The 27,206-nt window shown below is 34.7% G+C and overlaps 1 protein-coding gene across 2 annotated transcripts; it reads left to right on the top strand.

Moving 5' to 3' along the window:
• Nucleotides 1-15,153: 15,153 nt before the first annotated feature.
• On the top strand, nt 15,154-26,422 carry LOC145688436 (serine/threonine-protein kinase pim-3-like). 2 transcript variants are annotated; one of them, XM_081762665.1, is made up of 7 exons: nt 15,160-15,589; nt 16,060-16,166; nt 16,613-16,660; nt 17,016-17,279; nt 17,812-17,911; nt 22,473-22,649; nt 24,325-26,422. In XM_081762665.1, exons 1-7 carry the CDS (start codon nt 15,502-15,504, stop codon nt 24,531-24,533), a joined length of 993 nt encoding a protein of 330 aa, XP_081618791.1. In that variant the 5' UTR covers nt 15,160-15,501; the 3' UTR covers nt 24,534-26,422. The 2 variants fall into 2 exon arrangements, with proteins under 2 accessions (XP_081618793.1, XP_081618791.1); XM_081762667.1 differs by lacking the exon at nt 16,060-16,166 and having other exon boundaries at nt 15,154-15,589.
• Nucleotides 26,423-27,206: the final 784 nt, after the last annotated feature.

Below are 27,206 nucleotides of genomic sequence, written 5' to 3'. Positions count from 1 at the left end.
GTTACTTATTTATAGTGAGTCCCCTCGCTTCACTCTATGTCAGAACTTCTTATATCCTTCAATGTTATAATTATGAATTGATTGAAAAAACGTTTTATGGTAATGATATATAGTAAAAAAGTGTGTGATGCATAAACATTGTGTACACCACACACACCTTATTACGGCAATAACTGTACACAAATCGAAAAATACTGCACAATCTTTGAAAGGAAATTGTCAAACACAGGTGGTTTTTATTCCAAATAACCGATTTTATGTCATGCATACCCAATAAGATTAGCAAATCTAGGAGAAGAAAACTGATTATGAATCAGTGTTGGGATCTTAATTATATTATTACGGATATATAAATTCATGTTATAGTTGTAGAGGACAGTGTCAGAAAAAACCTCAAGAAAATTTTTAACTGCCTAAAGAACACAAGAAGAAGCTGAATCCTACCAGTTGTTCCTGCAGAAATGGTTTCTATTATGAGTTACTCTTTTGTTCTTAAAATAGGTTCAAAAATGATGAATTGTGACCACTCCACGAAGCTAATAACAAAATTAGACGCTTGAAGAAAAATCTCTTGGAACCATGATCTCACAACACTTGATGTTCATTGTCCCGGATTTGACGCTTTCACAATGATATTTTCAAATTTAAAGACGTTGTGTTGGACTATAAGACCAAATGTTCCATTGTTTTCCTACAAAACAATTAACAGTGGTGATAACAAAACACTATTTGCAGAAATTAAAGGCTGTATGATGTAGCTACGAGTCATAGAATTTACTGACTGTGTCACACTTTCTACTGTTTGTATCCCTGTAAACACTAGAGTACGTTCCGTCTGGATTTTCAAATTAAACCGTATTGATCAGAGTTATAAATATTTTCTTTTCCAATAACACGTGTTGCTTCACATTCGCAACAAATGCATTGGCACTGGCTTCTAACTATTTTGGCTATAGATTTAATCAAACGTCCTGTTAAAATAAGTACAGAAAGGGGTTTCAAATCAGTCTGCACCTTCTTTCAGTAGTCCCTGCCAATTATAATTGTTCTTGGCTAACTGCAGAACATTTCAAACCAGAAGACTATTTGTAATTGTAATCATCATATTGGATCTGCCAATTTGAATTTTGTAATTTTAACGTCAGGATCTGAATCACCTGTCCTAAAACCTCTTGGCAGTAAGCTGGCCGTATCATTTAATCTTCTATTTTAATAATTATTTTCTGTTTATGCTTGGAGGTCACCTCTAACGTTCAAAGGGTGGTTTCTACCCTTAAACCTGCACCATTACCAAATTAAAAAAAAAAAAAATACGTGACGATTTTTTTTTGATATTCTACAAGTATGCAAAGTTTAATTCAAATCAGTAAATTACACTTCCGTAAGTCTCCTTGTTAGTGCTGTTCAGATGGAACAAATAAGTTAGTTGGTGGACATGAAGTCAGAAAAACGAAAGAAAAAAACGCCAATGTTACGAAGAGATTGAGCAATAACAATGAGACTCAATAACAATGTTAATCAATTTACACTATTGCAGAGTGGCTACACTATGACACTTCATGATTGTTCTTTACAAGCATATGATTAATGCAATCAAATATTAGGCTATACACCGAAACGTCCTTTACAGCCAAGCGTCCTTACACCGAAACGTCCTTACACCATAACGTCCGTACACCAAAACATCCGTACACCGAAACGTCCTACACCGAAACATCCTACACCGAAACTTCCTACACCGAAACACCCTACACCAAAACGCCCTACACCAAAACATCCTAGACCCATTTTGACCAAATGCAGGTCAATTTCTGTTATGAATAGTAACCACGGACGAAATATGGTTGTACGACTACGATCTTGAAAGGAAACAACAGTCAATAAAGTGGTAGCACTCATTTTCCCCTCGCCCCAAGAAGTTCAAGAGACAGAATTAGGCTGAGAAAGTGTTTCTGGGATAACGATGGAGTCATACTCGCAGACTACCTCCCCAAGGGCTAGGTATTTAATGCAGAATATCTGTATTACTCACAAAACTAAAAGAAAAATTGAAAGTACAACCCAGAGGAAAATGAAAAGAAAGGAATTCTGTTCCTTCAGGAGAATGCACTTGCCCACCAAGCACTGCGAACACAACTGACATTACATGATTTAGGATTTCAATGTCTAGATCATTTTCCTTATTCCCCACATTTAGCTTCGTGTAACTATTACTGGTACTTATTTCTCAAACTCAAATAACACTTGAAAGGACGTCATTTTGATCTGATAAGGGTAGTGTGCTATGAACAGTGGTGCGAGGAAGTCTAAAGATTAAAAAAAAAGAATAATCTGCAAAAACTAAAGCGCTGTATAAGGAAGTGTATTGAACCTCAGGGAGAGTATTAGTATAACTAAAATGTCATCATTCCATGTGCACTCCTTCTGGATTGGGCTACGAATTTTTCAGCAGCTCCTCGTACATTTCTGCTCAATATGGCAGACATTACGTCAGTGATTTGAATAAAATAACTAAGAGAACACTAGTGCATACTAATTAGTAACTCAAGATCAGCACATCGCGAATACGTTTTATTGGGAGCTAATCAATTTAATTCCATTCAATTATTATCATTTGCAGTAAGGGTAAATACAAGTCTTTTTGTCTCCTCTAAAAACTAAGCTCTGGTGTTCGTAATTTAAGCTGTTATAAGCCCATACTATGAATATTGAATGTCGAGAATAATGTTTCAGAAAAAAAGTATAGAACCTTTAAATAAAACTTAATGTGTAATTGAGAACTTCAAATCTGGATTAATACACATGAGTTATTTAATATATACAATATAATTAATGGTTTTACCTTTCTTAGTGGACTTTGTGGTGGGCACACACGTGTGCGTGGATTTTTTGGAGTTCTCCCGTTTCCTCCCACTTTATTCATTCCAATATTTTCATCAAAAATCATACTCGTAAAAAGATCTATAACTAAAATTTACCCGAAAAAGCACTAAATTATAAAACGGAAATATACATGCATACCCAGACACTCAAAGAAGAAAGCTTGAGTAACTAATCTGCCACATAGTAAATCAACCAAACATAGTACAATTTGACAATGAGATTGGTTATGATAATGATATTATATTTTGATCCTATATATTTTATACATATTTTAATTATGATACTGACATAATACATAATCAATCTCTTATAATATGTTATATGTAGAATGTTTTGAGATTGTAGGAGTCCGGGGGCAGTCATGGGAGCAGGAGTAGCCACCAGGGGGCGTTCGTCTCTTGCTCCTTCTGGCGTCGTCGCTGCTCCTGGCCCGCAACTATCCACGGAAGTATTGGGGGGGAGCAAATATGTTTGAGGGGCACAAGTCATTAAAAATTTTAAGCCGCTGTACACCAATAATTTCTGAGATTTTATACAAGTAGTAATTTAAATTATATACCTTCACTCAAGTTATCTATTAATAAAATAATAATAATAATAATAATAATAATAATAATAATAATAATAATAATAATAATAATAATAATATAATGGACATTTCAAAAACATTTGTTAACGTTTAGAACATAACATTTAGATTAGATTAAGTAAGCATAATATTATTTACTATTTAATTATCCCAGGAATCTAATCAAAATACATATTTGAAGAGAACGGACCACGCACTAAACTTTCTTCTTTACGTTTATTGAATTAAATCAAGTTATTTTGCAGACATTACTGAAACTTTTATTTATGAAATATTAAGAAAATTATAATAGACGTTTCAAGGAAACTTACCCCAAGATAAAACTACTCTTTGTTGATTTTTTAATTAAAATGATATATGTCGTATAGTAGGCTTGTTATTAGGTTCGCTTATAAAAATGAGCAAGTATTTTTTCGCCCAAGTATTTTTTTTTCTTTAGAAGATTGTCTGAAAAACTCACCTCAAGAATAAAGCTTGTGAATATTTATAGAAGAAACGACTCGCCACATTGTAAGGTTGTTATGAAGTATAGCCATCGGCTTTGGAGTTTTTGAGGAAACCGCCCGAAAACAAGATTTAGATTTAGAATTTTGAGTTTAGCGTCCATTTCAGCACCGAGGCTATGTGAGACGTGGATATCTTTACGTGGACAACTTTACATGGGATCCGAACCACATAAGTTCTAGCCTGAAATCGAATTCGGGCCTCCCATGCCAAAGGTGCCTAGGGAGATTTGAGTGTCTTTGGCGTGGGAGACCCGGATTCGATTCCCGGGGAAAGCTCATATGACAAAAGTTACTCCCAGAAACAAACTATCCGTTGTGGATACCTCCAGAAGAAATTGCTTATAAAAAACTGCTTTTTCTTACGCCACATTATAGGGTTGTTAGTGAAATATTTATTTATGAAATTTGAGCAATATGGCTTGAGCAGCTCTTGATAAAACCGTCTGAGAAAACTCATCCCAAGAGTGCACAACCCCTTGTTTTCTCAGAAGAAATAACTTCAAACGAATATTATATGGTTGTTAATTTTTGTTTCTCAAATATGAACAAAACTGGCCGAGCAGTTTTTGAGAAAATCGCCTGTATATAATTCCCCACAAGAGTAAACTATCCCTTAACATTTTCAGAAGAAATGGCGCACTCTACGTTAGTCTATAGCGCTGTTTACGAAATATACATTTATGAAATATGAGCAAGGTCGCCAGAGGATATTTTTGACAAAATCGTTTGAAAAAAATCACTTCGAAGAATGAACTGACCTTTTTTTTTTTTTTTTTTTTTTTTAGAATTGGCTTACATCACATTATAGGATAATTAATAAAATATATTTTTATGAAACGTGAATAAAATCGCCCCAGTTGTTTGTGAAAAACACATCCGAAAATACATCGCAGAAGCAAAGTTAACAGTTATGGAATTTTAAAGGAGAAATATCTCACACCGTATGTCTGTTGATGAAATATTTGTTCATAAAATATGAACAAACTTGCCTGAGCCGTGTTTTTAGACAATCATAAAAAAACTTACTTGTCGGATATTTTCTAGAAAAAAAACTTACAAGTATTAAGGGTTGTTAATGGTATATTGATTTATGAAAAATAAACAATATTATTAGAGCTGTTGTAGAAAAAAAGTCGCAAATTTTGATTTTCAGCCTCTAGTAGACTACCCCTAATTTTAAGAGTAGGAGGAAACCCCGAAAATCGCTCTTAGAAACTCTTGAGAATTTTAAACATTCCTTAAGTTTAAAATTCGGTCTGGATTCAGCGCACAAATAAGATACCAATTTTAGCCAGAATTCGCAGATTTTGAAACTTGTTTTGAATCCTTCCTAGTTTCGGCCCGTACTTTAACCATATGTGTTTCGCGACATTCTGCTAAATACAATTACCGTTATTTCACTCCTTATATTTTATTCACGATGTCATTGAGGAATTACCAGAAATTTGCATTTATAATTTTTTGAAAAGACGTGTATATTTTTTATATCATTCGTTCCTACCTATTTACATTTCTTCATCTCGTATTTTCTTAAAGGGATTAAAATTAATTTAAAACAAACCATCTTTTACAAATATCTACGTTGTGTTTTTGTATAGCACATAATGACGCATTCTAATCTTGGGGAAGGAAAATGTAGGGCGTGCCCCCAAGCCCCTGCCCGGTTGCGGAACTTTCTGTCACCGTGACAGTGAAGATTCTACTGCTGGATGAAGCTTCTCATTTTGTCATATCCATTAAGGAACTGCGATTATTTATGCATTAGAAAAACGATTATAAACATTCATATTTTAAAAAAAAAATATAGTATATATTTATTTGAAATACAATATTTTGAGTATAAACTTGATAATTTTGGAGGTCGACGGTCCGTCTGATTCCCCATACCCCTCCTCTTGGTATGACCTTGAGAAATGTTCTTTGCTTTGTCTTCGAACTGTCTTTAACAGTTACTTGATGAACAACAGAGGTATAAATTTGAAGCCTAGAAACAAACGATTGTTTTTCTCATTTCTAACTCCATCCCTCTTTCTCTCTCAATTTTTGAATTGTTTTAAATCTTCAGACATGCCAGTTGTTGAATTCTACGCCTTTCATAATGTTTATCCAAGTATACACGTTAACAAAATAGACAAGATTTCCGGAAATTCCAAACATTCAAAACATCTTAAAGGCCCAGACAAAACATGCAGTCACATTACTTTCCTTTTAGTTACATGGAAGTAGGCAGCTGAGCATTTAGTTTGTTTCCGAGATCATAGATGGCAGGGAAGTCAAGAATTAACTCGTTTTTCGAGGCAACACACTGCGAAAGGACACAACATCCACACACTCCTCTCCTATAAAGAATGTTTTGAAATGTTGTGCTTGGATATTCAGTGCCATTTTATCGGTCATATCCTATATTAATTTTCGATAAAGTAATAATCCTCTTGAGCTCACGCTTACAATAATAGCATAATTTGTGGAAATTTGGCACGTACAGCTTATGTTGTTGTTTGCAAAACTTAATAAATAAGAAGTTTCTTCAGTGTTTGGAGTACTTGAAGAGACTATGTATCAGCTTATCCGTGTCTTGGTATAAAGATTAATTTGATTTTGGTCCCCTTAAACTTAACGTTATTTATAATAGGCTTACATTACCGAGACCAAAAGCCTGATCCACAAAATATACTAGTCTTGTAATATTAGTATAGAAAAAATGCATGTCATAAACTTAACGAATTATGCCAGAGATACAGCATCAGCAGTTAATTTTTTTTCAATCATTCCATATATACAAGGGTTAGAAGGATGATAAAAGAACAGTGTACAGTAAAATAAACCAGTTAGGGTCACATGTACCTAAATTCAGTAGACTATGCTGCCAGTTCTTTCCCCCTCCTCTTGCACTAAGCTCAGCTTATAGCTGGGAACTTTCACATGTAAAAAAAAAGAAAAAGAAAGAAAGAAAGAAAGAAAAAGAAAAATCCGAATCGTTTATGTATATGTAGCTACTCTTAATACATACTTCATACAGTGTATATAATCGACTTTGTTTCAATTTCCGCAATCACATGCACACAAACTTATGGCATAGTTGCAAAGAGCTTCTCAATCATTTATTTTGTGTTTACCACCAGAAAATAAAGCAGTATTTCTTCCAGTCGTATTTTCCAGGTAAGATGAGAGCTTTGCTTCTGGGAGGTGGCCAACAGGCCCTCCTCTGGAGTTAGGGTAAGTTAAGTAAGGAGGGAAGGAAACACCGTGGGGCCTTTATTTTAGGTACCATCCTGGCATTTACCTGGTGTGAATGAAAAACCCCAGGAAAAACCTCACTCTGAATGGCTGCATTGAAAACGCTTTTACATTTTTCGACCGAGTGGCCCCACCGAGATTCGAACCCAGGACTGCTCGTACTATGGGCGAGAGCGTTAGCGATAACGCTGCGTGGGCCACATTGTTGTGAAGATAAACGTTTTTCTTTTTTCATTTCTTTCTTTCTTCCTGAATATATTCATTTGCTCTTATGACTTAATGCAAACCCCAGTTTTTAACATAGCAAGATTCCTGTTCTCATTATCTCATAAACATTTGTGATCTCTTAATTGCAAAATACATGTTTTCAAATGTGTCAGGAATAAGGTGAGATTATTGGCGAGAGCTATTTTTGTGACTCACTTTTTCTTGCAACCTATTCATTTAGCACTTTACCCAAACATGATTCTTCAATTTCTTATCACGATAGTGATCCTCTTATCTATATCAGTTCGAAGAGGAAATCAGGATTTAAAAAAAAAACATAAATATGCATTTTCCTTGTTGTTTTCTCTCCATTTTCTTACATGAATGGAGATTACTTGATGAAAGCCAACAGACTAGTCCCATTTAACAAGCAAATACCAATTTATGTCAATTGTCTATTTTTAGTGATAATTTACTTATCAGAGCAGAATCTAGAAAAATGTACCATCAGAAAAACACATATTTCAAACTGTATATATAGTAGTTTTATTATTATTATTATTATTTGTTTTCTGTGTCTTAACATCCCTGAAAACAATTCGAATGAGAACGTTACGGTTTGTTCATTCAAATCTTGATTCATTCCTGATCCTCTTATGTGCATAATAACATGGTAAACTAATAAACTTGATATATTTCTACTCTTGTTCTTTTATTAATTAGTTCAACTGAGAAATAATGGGACATCTTGGAACTTAAGAATTTGTGTACCATCTCAAATATTTAGTTCACTTATAATATTTATTTGTAAGAGGGATATTTTCAATGCTAAGCTATAAGAGTGATATATATATACATCATTAACACTTAGTTTGACTTTATAACATTTTGTTAGTTTGATGTCCCACAGTTATGCCCTAAAATGTGGTGGATGATTTATGAAAGTCAATTATTGTGAAATTAATTTTTGCGCTCTTCTACCAGGACTGGAACCAGGGACCACGTGCACCAAAGTCACACGCGCTAGTCATTAGATCAGCGGGAAGGACGTATACTTTTTTGTGTTACAGATATGATATATTACATAAATAGTTTATCAAGCCAATTTCTTGAGCACAACATGATCAATAAAATGGTTATGTTTTGTATAATTACGTTGATTGTAAAAGGTTGAGTTGATGTTGAGTTTAACATCCTTTTCAGCAGCGAGGCTATATGAGACGGGACCTACTGATTAACGTGTAATCCGAACCATATGAGCACCCGCCGGGAATCGAACCCGGGACTCCCACGACGAAGACGCGTACGCTAACCGCTTAGCCACGAAGGAGCTCGGATTGTAAAAGGTTTATTGACTGAAAATTTCTATTATAAATTACGAAGGTCGTCCACTCATGAGACCTTAAATTATTGATCCCAAGTTGGGACGAATCGATGGAATTTGAAACGAGTGAATCAGTAAATAGCTTCATTTCTAATGAATTTGCAGGACTCTCTCCTTCTCGTGTTGGTTATCCCCTCTGGTGCGAGAAAAGTGGGTTCATTATGCAATATGAATTTATGTAATTTAGATTTTACGTTGAATTGTAGATCCGCTTTTTATACAGCCTTAATGTTAAAAAGGGACGCTACACTCAGAAGTGATAATTAAATTTTGTTTCCTTCTAATGAGAGCACTAAAAATTCTTTCAAAATTGATATAACTGTATCTTTGCTTTCTAATTATCATTTTTCTATTACGACATTTTTACTATACAGGAGAAATAAAAATAAAATTAAATCCTTAACATTCTACAATAATGCCCAGTTGGCTGAACGAGACGAATGATTAATGACACTGAATCATTATGAAAGAATTCGTACAATGAGAATATAGGAAAAAAACGGGAAACTCCAAGAAAACTCAAGGAGAGATATTTGTCCATCACAAACACGGGTTCGAACCTGGAACCCCTTTCATCAGAGACCAGTGTTTCACTACTGCTCGCATGGAGATATAAGATTTGACATCCGTAAATAGAATGCATCCTAGTATCTGTCTGATATGAATATGATGAGATTTTGATTTAACTAGCTTTGGGATTGTTCAGTAATTGGAATTGAAAGACTTACAGTTTTAAGCAGGCCCTAATTAGCATATATATATATATATATATATATATATATATATATATATATATATATATATATATAAGCTGACCGCCCGAGCCGCAGTAACTCTGTATGTTGAGATTCTTTAGTATTTAAGTGTCCTACTTGTTTATCTAGATATGTCCACTGAAATTAGGCTATAATATCCAAAACTCGATAAGTATTTGTGAAGTGAAAAATGGTGGGCATGTGTGAAATTGACACATTTCCGAAAATGCTTGTTTCAGTTTTATCGAAACGTGTCTCAAACTGAAGTTGAGAATAAAATTTCTAGTTTGGCAAACTCTAGAAAATAGACAGTGACCTTCTAAAGAGGTTTTGCTTATACATACTGCAAAATATTTCCATATTATTATTCCTGAAAATGTCGAGTTAGTTACACAAATAAAGAAATACAAAGAAGAAGAAGAAGAAGGTGCATCAAAACGTGTATCATAGTGTCATTGAAATATTTTGTGTATGCATTAGAAGTTCGAGTTCAACAAATATGTAATATTTGTTTTACAAATGTATAAATGTATTCGCCTTCAGTACCAAATGTTATTAAACCTTATTTTTACTTTCGAACGACGAAAGAAGAAAAAGCATAGTACCTGTAAAAAAAATACTTTTCATGGTCCATACAAATCGAAAAAGTTATTTTTCTACATCTGTCTGTGTTCGTCCTCATGTATACTTGCCTGGATGTTGTACCATATAATGTATCTCAACCAAACTTTTAACTTAAGGTTTTTGTGTGATTTTCCAGTCTTTTTTTTTTTTAATTTAATTTTTTTACTACCCACAAATTAAGGGTAGTTGGGTTGAGTTGAATTTGAGCTTAACGCCCCTTTCAGCAGCAAAGCTATATAAGATGGTACCTACTGATTATTGTAGAATCCAAACCACATGAGGTCCCACCGATGTCCGAACCCGGTTTCCCACGCCAAAGGCGCGTACGCTAACCGCTTAGCCACGGAGCTCACTAAGTAGTTTACTGAAGGATAAAATAAAAATTTTCGATTTTCTGAAAAATGGCTCCATCGATTTTCTTTATGTTTCATGATTAAATTTTTAATAACGATCCTATCATATGGTATAATTCATTTCTCTGGAAAAAATCGAGAAGAAGTAGTTTATTCTTGGGGATGATTTTTTCCGGACAATTTTCTGAAAAAGTCAGTTTTTTTTTTCATATTTCACAAATGAATGTTTCGTTAACAATCTGGCAATATGACATAAGTCATTTATCGTGAAAAACTCTAGCAGCAATAGTTTATTCTTGGGGGTGAGTTTTTCGGAAATTTTCTCAAAAAGATTCAGGCGATTTTGTTCATATTTCATAAATAAATATTTCATTAATATTCCTATAATGTTGCATAATTAACTATCATGAGAATATCTACAAGGGATAATTTACTCCTGAGGTTTTTTTTTCAGTTTTAAAAAAATACGACTCGTGCGATTTTATGATTTCTTATAAACAAACATTTCATTAATAACTCTAACATATGGCATGCTCAGTAAACAATAAATTCAAGTCCGCTTTTGGTCTAATTTTTGATATTTAAGATATTTACCTGAAACTCCTTTCAGTGCTTAAAAGGTTCATGTCTAGATACAACTTTGGTAATTGGACTTGAGTCTGTTATGTTGTGAACGCCTCATAAGATATAAGTCATTTCTTCTGGTAACATCTACAAGGAGCTGTTTACTTTTGATGGTGACTTTCCTTTGGGAGAGGTTTTCCGAGAACACCTTATAATTTTGTTTGTATTTCACAAGAAAACGTTTCATTGATAACAGCGGCACAACATTATTTAATTCAAGAAATTGGAACGAGAAAGTTTAGTGCGGTGGCTTGTACTTTTTCTTTCCTTGATTTGTATTGTGATTGTTTTAATGTGATATTTGTGGTTTTCTTCAGCGGAATTGTACAGTTTACTCATAAAACAAAAATTTCAATGTGTATCTCCATACATTTTTTCTTTCTTTTCGTACTGATCACACAAGTTAATATTTTATTAAGTATTTACTTTTATTTATATAGTAATAGTATTGCAACTTTACAAAACTATTGGAATACTAAATTAACAACCCCTTTCCCATTTGGAGCGAAGTATTTCCTTTACTTTAATGAAGTGAAATGAAATTTTTGTTTTACGTCCCATAGTTAGGCCGGCTAGGCTAGACGGTGATGATTAAAAATGAATGAAATGATGTAATGAAGAAAGTGGGAAGAAACGGGAGAGCCCAGCGAAAACCCATGCACACGGCGTTTGTCCACCACAGAACTCACGTGGAGCGAGCTAGAATCGAACCAAGGACTCCATGCACCAAAGGTAAACGCTCTACCACTGAGCAACCGCGGCCCGCATTCCACTTACTTGTTTATTTGCTTATTAAAATTTAACCCTCCGATACCTTGAATTTTTAACTCCGGATTCCCAACACGGATACAAGTGTACCCCAATACAAATTTTTGCAATTAGAAACATCCATATTTGTGGCGTCGATAATATTGGTATGTTAGTTTATGTTGGTTTGTGCTTTGTTATGTTGTCTTGGTTTTTGTTATTGTAGGTTAGTTTAGGTTAAGTTTATGTAGGTAGGGTTAGCTAAACGGAAATTTGTATATACGCTGTATTAATTTCGTAATATTTTTATGCTAGGAAAGGTTGCAATATTCGAATACGAATGCAATATTGCAACGATATATTGCAAAACATTCTAATATTAGCTGTTTTTTATTCTATATTTCGTTGAACAATAACCAAACAACATAATACTTAAACAAATATGGTAACATAAATACCCAATGGGGGTACAAATGTACCCCAGTGTAGTGTTAGCCACATATGTAATCAAATCACCTTACAACATAATCTAATTGATATTGGTGAAATAAGTTTCCTTACAATCCGACCCACAATGTAAAGAACGCTAGTCAACCTCGGATGTCTGTGACATCAAATATACAGTAAAACATATGAATGGGGTACATTTGTGCCTCCCTTGGGTATCCAAAAGTTAACAACTTTTATAATACCGAGACTGGGATATAGACTTGGAGCTTAACGCAGGATTCGAATCACATATATTACATGGAAATCGAGCCGGGTCCCTCGTATCAAAGGGGAAACGGTAGCCACTTAGCAATGACTGAGCTGTCCATGGAGCTCCAGCGGTCCATATTTCAGTCCTAGGCTATAAGAGTTTGTGATGGAGAGAATGTGTTATTTTACAGTTTTGTACAGGGTAATGGTCATATGTATTATCTTCTGTATTTATGAATTAATATTAACTGTAATACACGTTAATAAGCTGATTAGTTCCACCAGGAAATCTGACTTTATAAAACCCATGGTATTTCGTCAAGAATCCCCAAGAAAAAATGAGTGGGAGTACGGTGCGTCAGTGGATCGTTAATCTCTGGTACGTGGGTCCCTTGTTCGGTTCCCGACCACACAATTTGTGATGGACAAAATCGGATCCTTGAGTTTCCTCGGATGTATCCCGTTTCCTCTGACACTCCCGTTCCAGGAATTCTTTCGTAACCAGGCCTATTCATAGACACACAAGATGACATACTGTAGACTCTAGCATTACTCCCTACAAAATAGTGTAAAACAAACATAAATGATGCAGTCACAATCTACTTGATTATTTCTCTCTGAATAGGACACATTAGAGAACTTCTATTAATAGAACTTAATTTGTAGAATTGTCGTGTAGGCGCAATATGTATATTGGGAAATCAATAAATAATAATTAAAATTTATCTTCTTAATAAGTTTCGTACCGAACTCACACTTCTAGTCATTCTTGATAACTCTGCTCAGACACACCCTTCTGGGTTGTTTAAATCACCATGGAAATCCAAGACTATAAGTCTCTCTCTCTCTCTCTCTCTCTCTCTCTCTCTCTATATATATATATATATATATATATATATATATATATATATATATATATATATATATATATATATATATATACAGTTTTGCAAACGAAATCAGTGTGACGTACAATTTCTAAATGCCTGAAAAAATTAAATATGTTAAACAAAAAAAAAAAAGAAATAAAGAAAGAAGCCATAGATAAATGATGATATATATTTTTAAGTCATATTTTATTTACCTAATAGTTTATAGGAAATGAAGTGGATCGTTTTTGAGGTTACGAGTTATAACACATATACGTAGGGAATGCGCGTTGCTTGCACCAACCTGTGAAGAAAGCGCCGGCCTTGACGCAAGCGTTTGACGTGTGGTGCCATCTGTACAAGTTGTTGCAACTTGGAGGGATGTGAAAGGTTTCCTTTTTTTCTTTATTTTTTTTTTAAAGGAAAGTATTTCACTCATAGTGGCAAATTCTTGCAAAAATGTGCTATTGTCAGTTCAACTTATTAAATAAAAGGATTGTTTCACAATAAATTTTAGACGCACTGACATTAATTTATCACATAAGCTAATTAAATACATTTTAACATCATAATTGCTTTTGTATTTTTTTAAAAAAAAGAAGAAAAACACTTTGTTTTGAAAAATGCTCTTGAATGATTTCAAGTATTGATTTTTTTTCCTTTTGCCTAAAGAATAGTCTATTAAAAAAAAACTATGATTTCGAATTTAGCAAGGATACAGCGAGCAACGGATTTATAAATAAAATAGATTATTCATGACAGAATTTCAATACAAATCGCTTTTTTAAAACGACATCAACATCGTGTCCGTGGGCTTTCTCGGGGTGCTCCCGTTTCCTCGCACATTCTTATTCCACCAATTCTTCCATTATAATTCACTTGTCATCATCTCCCTTAATCGTGAGACGTTCAACTGAAAGATGATTTTGATAATGGAAAGAAGTATGTAGATACCAGACGCAAAACATTTTGCGTGGACAATTCAAAACTCAGATGAGTCATTTGCAAAGAGCTAACTCTAGACAAGATAAATAGCAAAATGATTGAGAAATCTCATTATTATAACCCTCTTTCCTCTATCAAACTTTGAGATGATAGGGTACTTTATTGTTATTTGTTTTTTTAAAAAAGGTTCAATAACTCTGTTTCTGTAGGCTCTTTTAAGAACTTAAAGATATAGAAAAATACTCATACGTAAATGCATTTCTTCACATTATTCTGTATTGACGGGTTATTTATTTTATGTTATTTAGCGAGAAGTAACACATTTAGATTAAGTTGAACAGCATCTTATACCTAGAAATATTTGTAATACGGTTATTCAAAGTACTTGTGTCCTATTGATTTACAGTGAAAGCGCTTGTTTTCTGTTTCTTGCTCACGTGGTAAGATTTTTCGCACGGCTTTTCGCCTTCCTCTCCCCCACCACTTTTACATTTTTCTTCGTATACCACCTTGCTGGAGTTTCCAACTAAACATTGAAAAAAAAAGTAATGGAGTTCCTTTTTCTAGGATCTGCCGCGCTGCTACTATTGGACATTACTAGTTGCTCATAGTATTCTCTGATTGGTTCATTTTGGCGGGACTAGAATGCAGTAAGTAATTTTCATACCAGCCAGCTTCGTGTGACGTATTTACACCGCCCATACACCAGACAAGCCTTCCGCGGACAGAGAAAATAGTTCTATGTCTGGCAGTATAATTCTTTCTTAATAACTCAAGTAAAGTGTCTATACTTCATCAGATGAAACATATATCTACCAGGGTACTATTCAGAATTTTGTCAGTGATAGTCAAGAAATATTTAATGATTGACGTTGGCAGCTGTATTGCTGAATGTGAGCGCGCGAAGCGTAGGAAGATTACATCGCTAAACTCAGTGCAGTTCAACGGCCAGCAGTAGTATCATCGTAAGCGTAGTGAAGTGAGGGTGTGCTCTGCATGCGGTCTTGTGGCAGACCGTTTGTGATACTTGCGTTTTCGTTACTTCGTTTGTGAAGTGTTGTATTTCACTGTAACCATCCATGGATGTTACTATGTTAGCGCGAAAGATACCAAACATGTTTACCACTAATGGAAATGGACCATTTTACTGTGAAAAGGAACGCCAAGGTAGGTTTGCGAAGTTCTCTGTCTGTGTTTACTTGCGCAATGAATGAATGAATGGACTACTAGCAGTTTCGTGAACTTTGCTTATATGAGTTCGTTTGTTTCGAATAAAAGGCTGTAAGACGTTGTATTTATATCCATAACTTTTTTCATTAACTAGGAGACAAATTAACTATAGTTTTTTGAAATTGTTTTTGAAATGTTGGTATGTTGAAATGTTTGTTTACATCCGTTCGCTATCCTGCTTTGACCTAGAAAGTGGAGCGCTGCGTACCAAATTTCTAAGAGAGCGAATTAACCTTACATATTCTTTCAACATAACAGTTCTGTAGCATTTGTATCAGCAACAATATAGAGCATATATTGAAAACCTAATAAAACTAATTTTCGGTATTTGAATACTTCAATTGTCGGTATTTTAAACGTGAGGTTGTCTGCTTTCGTGTGGTAACATATTTGTTTCTCGTTTTCAGTTCTCCACCGTGAGCCATTTGAGAGGGCATACCGAGTTGGCAATGTGTTGGGACGAGGTGGTTTTGGTACTGTCTACTCTGGTGTTAGGATTCGGGATGGAGCTTGTGTAAGTTGCATTATATTTCACTTGTATTTTTTTTAAATGCGTATGTATGTGTGTATGTGTGTGTGTGAGAGAGAGAGAGAGATTGACAGTAGCACTTGAATAGCATTGAATCAAGTATGATTGAAAAGATAGTGAGATGGTTCTAGAAACTGTCAAAGTAATTCCGTAACTAGTGGTCTTAGTATATTTTGACTATTGTCCTGGGTTTTGTTGAAGAAATTTTCCTTAAGTTTCCTTTACCTGAAACAAGTTTTTTCTTCTTTGTGTGTGTGTATATATATGCATGTAGATAATATTTTGACTACTCTCTTTACCTAAAATATGATGAGGGTTGTTTCGTTGAAAAAGTAAAATTGAAGTCTTACTTTGCCTATATAATTGCGATAATAATCTGTTTCGTGAGTACTAGATGCGTGGTTTTATAAAGGTCTTTCTGTCCATTTCAGGTGGCGATCAAACATGTGTCGAAGCAGAAAGTCACTGATTGGGCCCAGGTTAGTTTTATTTTACGGTCTGTTTTCTCTTTAAGTAAAATTTTGATGTAATTTTAACCATATGTTCGTTAAATACCTTTGTTTTCTGATGGCATAATTTTAGCGATGTGATTATTAGAATGCTGTTTCAGTTGTATTGAGTTAATATTATACATGTGTACTAATATTTTCTTCAGTATCTACAATTTGAATTCTGAAATTAAAATGACAGGTTCATTTGTTCATAGTTTGTTGGTCAACTATGTAGTGTTTCAATTCTTAAAATTTATATTCGAGAAAAGTATGCAATAGTGGTGAAACTAATGATTGTGTTGATTATTGCATTGTTACTTATTATGCATTTATTTATTTACAGCTCAATGGACAGCGTGTACCTCTCGAAGTTTGTTTGTTAAAGAAAGTGGCTCATATTCCTGGTGTAATCAAATTACTGGACTACTATGAACGTACGGACAGCTGCATAATCATTATGGAACGCCCAGAACCTGTGAAAGACTTGTTCGACTATATTACGGAGAAAGTGATTCTTAAGGAAGCTGTAGCTCGTAGTTTTTTCAGACAAGTTGTAGAGACTGTGATCCAGTGTCATAAAGCAGGAGTGATTCACAGGGATATCAAGGTGAGCTTTTGTGTTGAAGTGTTCTTTCAGTGAATTTGTGGAGTGAAATTATGCGTCGTCAAGAATTAATAGTGATATTAAGTGGCAGTTCGGTGATGATGGAAGTTTGAAATAATTAAATAAAGCAGCAGGTTTTAATTCTTTCTGTAATATTGGGTTGGGTTGCTGATAATTTACGGGTTCAAACTTCTGTGTTTGGTGGGTATTTGCATTTATTATTAAATATTTTGAAAGAAAGTAATACGAAAATTTGCTGTTTGCCCTACAATATATTTAAGAGTGTATGGGCATAAGCAACTGCATTCGGACAACACACTACGCAGAAATTGTTGGGACCGTAGTGTGTTGATTGTAAGGTTTTAGATATAATGATTAGTTTCCTTCAAATTTTAATGAGTTTTCAATATGGGATTCAAAATTCAATTTCGTTTATTAGCAACCTGCTGTGATTTACAAGCAAAGTGTTTTTTTGTAAAATTGTGCGTGTTTAAGTGAATTGTGTAACTGAAAACAAATATTCGGTTGCTTATAGGATGAAAACATCCTGGTTGATCTGAAGTCTCATTCGCTGAAACTGATCGACTTTGGATCTGGCACCTACTTGCGAGAGGGACCATACACAGACTTCGATGGTGAGTTTTATTTTTATTTACTTATTACTTTTATTCATTTTTTTCGATAGTTTGTTGAAATTAGATTTAATGTGAGGAATTCCATAGTAAATTTTGTAGTGTGTTGTTTCGGAAGTGATTAGCCAGTGTTTGCCATTTTAAGGTTTCTGCAGTCTTGGCTAGACGGTAAGGGAGGGGATGGATTGTGAGTACGGAGAAAGGGGCAGACGCCTAGCGTCGAGACAGGGCGTCGCTTCCTGTGCAGTGATATTGATCGGTTGGTCAGACCCGGGATCCGCCCGGCATTTTCGACCTGCTGTAACAAGAGTAGTGGGGGAGGGATGAGCATCATTCGTGGCTTTTTGCCCTTTCATAAATAGAATAAAATATGTGGTCCATTAGTTTGTTATTGTTATTTTTAGATTTGTGGGGTTAAGGGTTTTTCTTGTGCTAATTATGTTTAGCTTTTCTTGTTTTAGCTTCCATGGGTTTTTTAAGACGCTTCAATGTAAACAGGGTTCGTATTGCGGAATTGAACCGCCCACATGACACGTTTTGCGAGGGAGTTCTTAGCAAGTCACTGTTGCCGAGTTATTGATCGTCTCTTCCCCACTATTGGGTTTGTTCCGGTGGAATCTCGTAAGAAAGGTTTATGTGACCGACCTTTTTTCTTTTTTTTTTTCTGCATAATGTTCATGAGTATGCTGACTTGTATTTTTCTTAGCACAGTCGTTATTTTTGTATTTGGGTGAAAGTATGTGGATAAGTGTTCAAGTATCCTCATGCTATTTTTCCTCTTATATATTATTATAACCGCTATTTAAAAGAACTATGTATAATTTGATGAATTGTCGCGGGATTAGTCTTTCTTTACGTCTTATGTGTGGGTTTCTAAGAGGCGGGCACTAAACATCCGCAGGCAAGGCCATGTTCATATTGCGAACAGGTTTCATGCTCTACTGGGTACGGTTCAGCCCAAACCGGTTTCACCACAGGTCCGCTACGCAAAGCGAGTGAGCTTGTATATGGGATCTGCAAAGTGCAGAGACGTTACCGAACATTTGCTTGGACAGTTTTTAAATCCCCGAATTGATTTTTTTATCAGTAGGAATTTGCTAGATTTGTATTGTTAGCAGAATCTAACAAGATGAGTTACAGGGCTTTGGAGAGAGAGTCGTATGTACTATTATTGTCCTTGTTTGCTATGGCATCCGCGGCTTATTTTTATTTTTCCTTACGTGTTTGGATGTTTTATACTTTATCACCGTTTTGACAATGAAGGCTTATACGTCCTTTTTCTTTTGGAGTAGTATGCCGTTGTCTGCCTGGTGCGGCTCGTGGGGGAAGTCTCGCTGGTAAATATTAGTATTTTCGCTTGATACTAAGAGTAAAGGTTATCTGCCATGTTAGTTTTCTTTTAGTTTCTATCGTTAAATTCTTTAATTTTAACTACTATGAGAATGAAATCTTGTAGTAAGTAGCGTACGCAGAGAGGATTTTCGGATCTTAACGCCCTCCTGAACAAAACGTGTAGAAATCTATTTCCCATGTGCATAAATGTAAGAAAGAGTCCTCAAACGACGTGAATTTAGGGGCCGCGGTGGCTGTACTAGAACGTTCATATCTGGTGCGTATGGCTTGGAGCTCGCGCCAACCAAACTTTGAGGTGGACAAATACCGTGTGTGTAATTTGCTTTGGGTTCTCGTCCTACTTTGTGTAGTCCACTATTTCATTCGTTCTCATTATCCCATTCTCCTTTAGCCTACACATTGTATTCGTGGAGCGTAAGACTGAAATATTTCATTGCACCACATGAATTTGGAAACTTGACTCTACTTGTTGAAAGTCTCGTTCGCTTGTGCTGTTACTACGTCACTGTTTCCTGTCTAAAATGACTGGGAAGAGAGTCATAAATTAGTCAATGCATTAGATCTGAACTCCGTCTGGTTTTTGATGGAAATTAGGAAATGTAAAATGTTACAATTCCTATTTCCTGATTCTATAGGGATTGGATTTTGAGCTAATAAGTGACCAAGGCTGTTGAGGGAGGGGGGAGTTTATATATATATATATATATATATTCAATTTTAAACAGAATTGTTTAACTTTTCGGGACTTGGATACATTATCAATTTGTCTGTCAGGTGATTTATTGTAAATTATTGAGCATGGAGGTACATGTTCAAAATTATTGTCGCATATCGATAATTGTCTTGTTGTAAGAATATAATTTGATAATGATTTTGTAGGGTAATTTTAATAGATACTATGTGTATAGTTGGCAAATGTATTTTTGTGGTAAATTTTAGAGGAAAAGAATTATAAATACGAAAGTTATAATAAGTATAACAAAATTTTGCTAAATGGACAAGAAATTTTATTTTAGTTTTATTTGTGAAATTTGCCACATACATGTCTTTGTGGATTATATACATACTAACGTTATAAGAAATAGCGGACGATTTCGTTAGCAAATTATATTGATACAACAACATATTTAGACATGCGACAGTAATTTTGGACATGAGTGTACATAATTGATTGTGGTTTGTCAGCACATGGTATGTTGATAATCAGATTTGTATTTTGGAAGATTTCAATTCTCTCCAACGAGATAGTGTGTTTTCGTTGCATGGTGTTTGCTCGTAGTTTTCTACTTGTGGTTATTGCCCGAAAAATCATGAGTCCCGAAGTAGATTCCGAGTCTCATGTTGAACTGCTTGGCGCTATCTAAATCCTGAATTGCGAAAATCCAAACAAAGTAGGGGAACAAACTCACGAAAAAAAAAGTATACTATTTTTAGTTAAAGGGCTATATATTTGACATCAGGAACGTACACAGGAATTTATTTCGGGGGAAGGTCCCAATTTTTTATCAGTATAAATTTCATTAATATTTGTAAAATCACCTCTAAAATTAGGCTGAATTTACTAAAATAATTTCTGGATGTACGGACCCCCAGAACCTACACTTGCATACGTCCCTGTTTGAGATGAGAGCAAAACGAGAAGATTTATATGGAGACTCTGTAGTTCAATGGTAAAACGCGTACCTTTCGTGCGGGGGTCCCTTGTTCAATCCCCAACCAAATAAATTCATTGTGAAAATCGCTGTCCGTATTTTCCTCGGGATACTCCAGTTTCCTCCTGCTTTCTCATTCCGCCAATTCTTCCATTATTGCTTGCTTTATTCATAGTCTCCCTTTGCCTAAATGGCATAATCGTACGACATTAAACAAATATTTTGATTTCAACAAGATTTATAGTTGCTGTACTTTTATTTTTTTTTTTTTTAAGATTGCATGGCATCCATACCCGTTTTATTCATTTCTTTAAAAGATTTATAAATTTCAAAAATAATTTTTAATAGTAGTGCAGGATGTGAATGCAATAATGCTTAATATGTATTAGGAATATGATTCTCATTCTCCTGTGATCGATTTTGTAGTGTTTGAACTAGGCCAGGATCAGTTCTTTTCGGGTAAAAGCCACAACGTTCTTCTTTCGGGCTGAAACCACGCAGTCAGTTATCATTATTATTATTATTATTATTATTATTCCAAAATGAGGTGGTTGCAGTTTTCTGTCCTGGTTTCCATTACTTATTAGAAAGAGTCGTCATTGTTGTATTTTATTTTATATAATATACAGGGTGGCTCAAAAGTAGGTATCCAATACCACACTAATCAGCTCATTGCATTTTATATAATTTCTTACTGTTATCCATCAGATAAACTTAGTTTCTTTATTATTTGTTCTTAATGTGTTTTGTTCATATCTTAAGCTCGGAAGAATCAAAGCAAATAAAACCGTAAACTAGAATATTATACTTGATCAATCTAGGAGTGTGTATCTATTTTGGGCCACACTGTACATCTTGTGGCCTTAGACTGTCAGTGAATGTGTGTGTTAAAGAGTTCTAGCGTGGAAGTTGATGTTTTGGAGTATATGTTTCATAACACTGAAGTCTTAAACCATTTTTCCTTTCGTACAGTATTTGCAAGTATTTAAATCTTTCATTGTATGACTACTGTTGTTTTTGGTAGTTTCCACTATTTTGTTAACTATGTATTGTAACACTGAGGATTCTTGTATATTGACATTATATATATATATATATATATATATATATATATATATATATATATATATATATATATATATATATATATATATATATATATATAGTGGCGGATCCAGGATATGATCAAGGGAGGGGCTAAACCATAGTTTGCCGCTTTATCCAGTGTAAAACAGGTTTGAAGTCCATTTTATCCAGTGTATACCTGATAGTCAATATAGATACCCCTTCGGTCCGCCCTTGTATGTATATTTGTATGCAGTGGCAGCTCTTAAAGGTAGTCACATCGGTAGAAGGTTGACAGTTTATGGGAAGAGGATAAGGGAGGAAAACTCGAATATTAATTTTAATTCTTTTTCATAGTTAGGTTTCTTCGTTTAGCTTGTACTGGTAAAATTGTATTTATCAATGGGGTTTCCCTCAAGATCCGCCACTGTTAGGAATAGGTTTGTTCATTTTGTTTATGTATTTTACATGAATTCTTTCCTTACGTATTTCAGGAACGAGAGTATATGCTCCTCCAGAGTGGATTAGATTTAATCGTTACCATGGTCGCACAGCAACAGTCTGGTCGTTAGGAATTTTGTTGTATGGAATGGTGTGCGGAGATGTTCCATTTGAACAAGATGAAGAGATCATTAAGGCTGAGATTCACTTCAGAACGAACCTTTCTTGTGGTAAGTATTTCAGCGAAAGTAGTTTCTTTGTCACTGGTGTATCCAGGGTTTGTCATTACGATTTGCGATTCATTGTTGAATTGATCAGAAATACGTGCTTGCATAATATTGTCCATGGGCGTTGCTTTCAACCTAGTTCTACTTTCATATCAGTATGGGTGACTTCTGTTAGATACTGTTTTATTTCAGTTTTGCTATCTATTTTTAATGGGTTTTAGCATGTTACTAGACACTTTTTTTTTTTTCCTAACAATTGGTTTCCGAAGATCGGTGAGGGGCCGGCATGTGATCCCACTTTCGGCTTTTTCAGCACATTAGTACATTCTTTTCATTAGTTACTCGATCAATAATGTATGCGGAGGAAGGAGGTTGCAAATATTTGAGTTCGGTGAATTCGACCTCTTTTGGTGGTGTCACTTATTTCTGAATCAAAGGTTTGGAGTTCGCTTCATGTTGTAGAAGAAATATAATTTCGTACTTACGTTAGGCTGAATCTGTCGTGTGAATGACTCGCTTTTCTTTAACCTCTTCACGGATAAGGCATCAAATGATGCCACATATTTATCGGGATAATAATCCTAATATATTTTCACGAAGAAGAGTGCAAACTGAAGGTAAGTAAAAACAAATGCTTTAGAATATTATTTTTACTTACCTTCAGTTCGCACTCTTCTTTGTGAAAGAAAAAAAAATCGGATTATTTTCCCAATAAGTATGTGGCATCATTTGATGCCATATCCGTAAAGAGATTAAAAGTTTTTGCCTGTTCAGAATTCTGATTTTTGAACCAGGGGTACAATTTGACATCTCTTGTTCGGTTTTCCATGGGGAATTTTTAGTACTATGAACTAACTAACTAACTAACTCTATGGCCTATGGAACCCGGAGGTTCAGTGCCGCGTTCACAAAAGCTCTCCACTGACTTCTATCCTTAGCTAACTGCATCCAGTTTCTACTTTGTATTCCTATCTCTGCGAGATCCATCTTAATATTATCCTCCCATCTGCGCCTAGGTCTTCCTAATGGTCGTTTTCCTATGGGTCTACCAGTCAAGACTTTGAAAGCGTTTCTACTTTCTTCCATTCTAGCTACATGACCTGCCCACCTACTATGAACTTTAATTTTAAATATAAATATTATCAGGATGACTTATGTAATTTATCCTTATATGGATTTTAACTTGAGAAACCTCGGTAATGAGGGGTGGGTGGGTACGTTTATATTGCAGCGTAATTAGCAGGGGTTCAATGTTCTACTATCGAATTTTGTAGTAATTCGAATTTGAACTTGTCCGTAGCTATATGGTTAGCGTACGCGTCTCGAGCGCGTGTTAACTGGGTTTGATTTCCTGTGTGAGCTGAAGTGGTTCAGATCCTCATTAAAGTTGTAGGTTTACGTATTATATGGCCTTTGTGGTCAATGGGACGATGAACTCTTAAAAGCTCAAAACTCGTTTTTTCTTTAATTTATTGGTTGATTTAAAGTTTAGCGTCTCTTTAAGCAGCGATGCTATGCGAGACATGGACCTACAGGTTAACGTGGGATCCGAACTCGAGGTTTTCCGGGCGGTGGGCTTGTGTGCTATCGATTTTTCTTTAGTGAGAGGTCATTTGTAAATAATGTTGACTGTTTACACAACTACGCAACTAACTGTTGACTTTCCTTTTATTTACAGAATGCCAAGATTTGATCAAACAGTGCCTCCAAATTCGACCGAGTGATAGACCCAATTTGGAAGATATTTTACACCATGCTTGGATGACATGCAAGTTAGACAACACATCTTCAAGTCCTACTCAAATTCCTGGCGCTTGTCCTCGTCGTTCCTCAGTAGATCAGGACTCACTGGACCAGTCCTCGACAGCTTCCCAAGAAAGCATTTGACCACAATGCTTGAATTAGTCTGGACCAAGTTGCAATAGCCAAATATGGGGGCTTGCGGATAGGAGGCCCTCAGCAGGTGAAGAGAGGTAACTGGTGGTGTTGAAGAGGCCAGGCTGTGATGAATTATATATGTATATGTATACGTATTTATATATGTATATATATATATGATAGCCTTTCTTCCAAGCTCTAGGTGACCTGTTGAGTCTTGACTGCTGTAAAACTAGTGCGTGCTATTAAGTGGCATTATGTACGTACTTGATACATGTATAGAAGCCAAGTGCTCATATGGTACTGTGCGCGGACTGCTGTCAAAATATTAAACTCAATGAACGAGTGTTCCAGTCATCCCATTCCTTGTATATAGTTTCATCATTTCATCAAAGATCTTAATTCGTATGGAAGGCCAGCACAAACTGTTTCATAAAAGAGAAACCAAGGTCTGAGCTTTTGTTTCAAAGCATATCAGCTGGTGATATCAGACTTATTTTGTACATGCTTAGTCATTTCGTATTTATTTGCAGCCTTATTTTCCTTTCTTAGAAGTGCGTGACTGAAAAGGAATTAGACAGAAATGTTCGTGGGCATATTCTGCTCTGATAGGTAGTGACAGTTGTGTTGTGTTTGAAACCTCGCATTTTTTCTTGATGTTGGACATTTGTATTGATTGCTTCCAATGGAAGTTCGGACACAAGTTGCAATATCAAGTGTAAGCAACAAACTGTAAGTGGAGGGCAAAAGAAAGGAAAACAAAGGTGAATTGTATTTAAGACTTTACTAAATATGTTCTCAACAATGTGATGTTGAAGCATTATGTAGTTAGTGTATTTATAAAGTGTAAAGCAGAGAGTTGCTAGCTCTACTTCCATGTTTTATATTTAAAGAAAAAGAAGAGTACTATGGAAGATATAATTTATTTTTTTTTTTTTTTTTTAATTTTGTGAAGACTGCGTTCTATACAGTAAGTTGGTTGTGTTTTACTTTTGTTAATTTCCACACCTCGTTTATTTGTTAGCTATTTCATTATGCCATTTGAAATAGTTTGGTAAAACCTTGCATACTTAAATAGTAAAAAAGAAATCCTAGAGAAGTTATTTGCGCTTATTACCAATATGAAAGTAAGAATTTTCTTTCTTTCTTTTTTTTTTATTTTATTTTTTTTTTATTTTCGTTAAGAGTTATTTGTTTCAAATTTAATTTATTGGTATTTATTATTAGTTACGTAAAAACTAGGAAAAACAAAATAATAATAATAATAATAAATTATGTGTATATTTAAGCTAGGAAACTTCAGTATTACGACAAAAAACAATACCTGTAATGCAATATTTTTCTATGCAGTGTTACTCCAATGTTGCAAACGAAGTCTTGTTTTATTTCTATCTTCCAGTTGTTATCATATGGTGCTTAGATCACCAAAGTATTACGAATGTCGGTTGAAGCAAGTAAGGTCAGTCAGTGTGACATCCCTTAGCTGTGTATGTAAGGTTTTGCTTTTTGATATATTACATATATGCATATATATATGAAACTATATTAATATGTATAACGGTCTCCATCAGCTTGCGCATATGTGATACTTGCCTACGTATTTAATTTCGTCGGTGGTTTAAGGCCATCAGGCACATGCAATGCAAGTGAATTTAGTTTTCGTCCAACCACTGCTCTTCTGTTGCATTAGGTTGGTAGATAGTCTGAGAACGGATTAAAATCCTGCTGTTAAGACAGTATTCTTTTTCAGCGAAAGTCAGTTTAGTAAATTGACTTTGTATTAGCAGTTAGTTGTAGAACTTTCTACTTTGTTGTGTGAAATGTACATAAATTGAAAGTGGTAATGGAAAAAGAGTTGTATTTTTTATATAAAAATGTAAAAATGAATGTTAATTATACCTGCAAGCTTTTATTTACTAAATCCACATCCTAAATCTATTTGATTAGCAAGTTGAACTACTGACATTTAGTTTGGTTGAGTTTATTGGTGCATCTTTTTTTTTATTATTTTTTATTTTTAAATGTGCGTTTGAAATTGTCTTATTGGCTCTGTAGATCAGCTTGCCTTATTTAGCGTTTTCATCATTAGTAAATTTTCCCTTTGTGTTGTGGTGTGTACATCTATCCACAAACGTTGGTTTCGGCTATCTTATATATATATATATATATATAAATATTTGAGAGGTTTAATTTTCGGGTATATGCAACACTGTTTGTATTTGTGTCGTTCTGCAAAGATAGGTGATTATTTGTGAACTGAGGTTACTTTGTAATTAGTTGAACAACACCATTTGTGGATTGCTGTACTATTTCGCCACTAGTCTACTCTAGGTCGTTTGGAGTTATCCTCGAATGAAGTGAACGAATCAAGTTTTTAGGTGGCATTTTCGCACTTGTCTCTACGAGAAATTGCAATGAGTATTTGGTTATTGTTGAATTTTATTGTATCTTTGATGAACAGGCTGAGACGTAGAAGATAGTTAGACCAAGGTTAGGCGAATTTCGTAGTCGCTTGCGATTATACTGTTGTATTTTAATCAAACTAAGGATTAGGGGCAACATGGAACTGTGGAAGAGGATTTAAGATGAATATTGTGTGGATCGCTGACTAAAGTTAACGTTAAAGAAAGAAATGAAATGAAATATTTCAGTTGAACAGTCCACGATTATGCCTTTTAGGAT

Source organism: Thermobia domestica, chromosome 6 (genome assembly GCF_964235325.1).
Source record: "Thermobia domestica chromosome 6, izTheDome1.hap1.1, whole genome shotgun sequence".
NCBI lineage: Eukaryota > Metazoa > Arthropoda > Insecta > Zygentoma > Lepismatidae > Thermobia > Thermobia domestica.
Note: the sequence above shows the minus strand (reverse complement) of the source record. Positions and strands in the feature narration are given on the sequence as shown.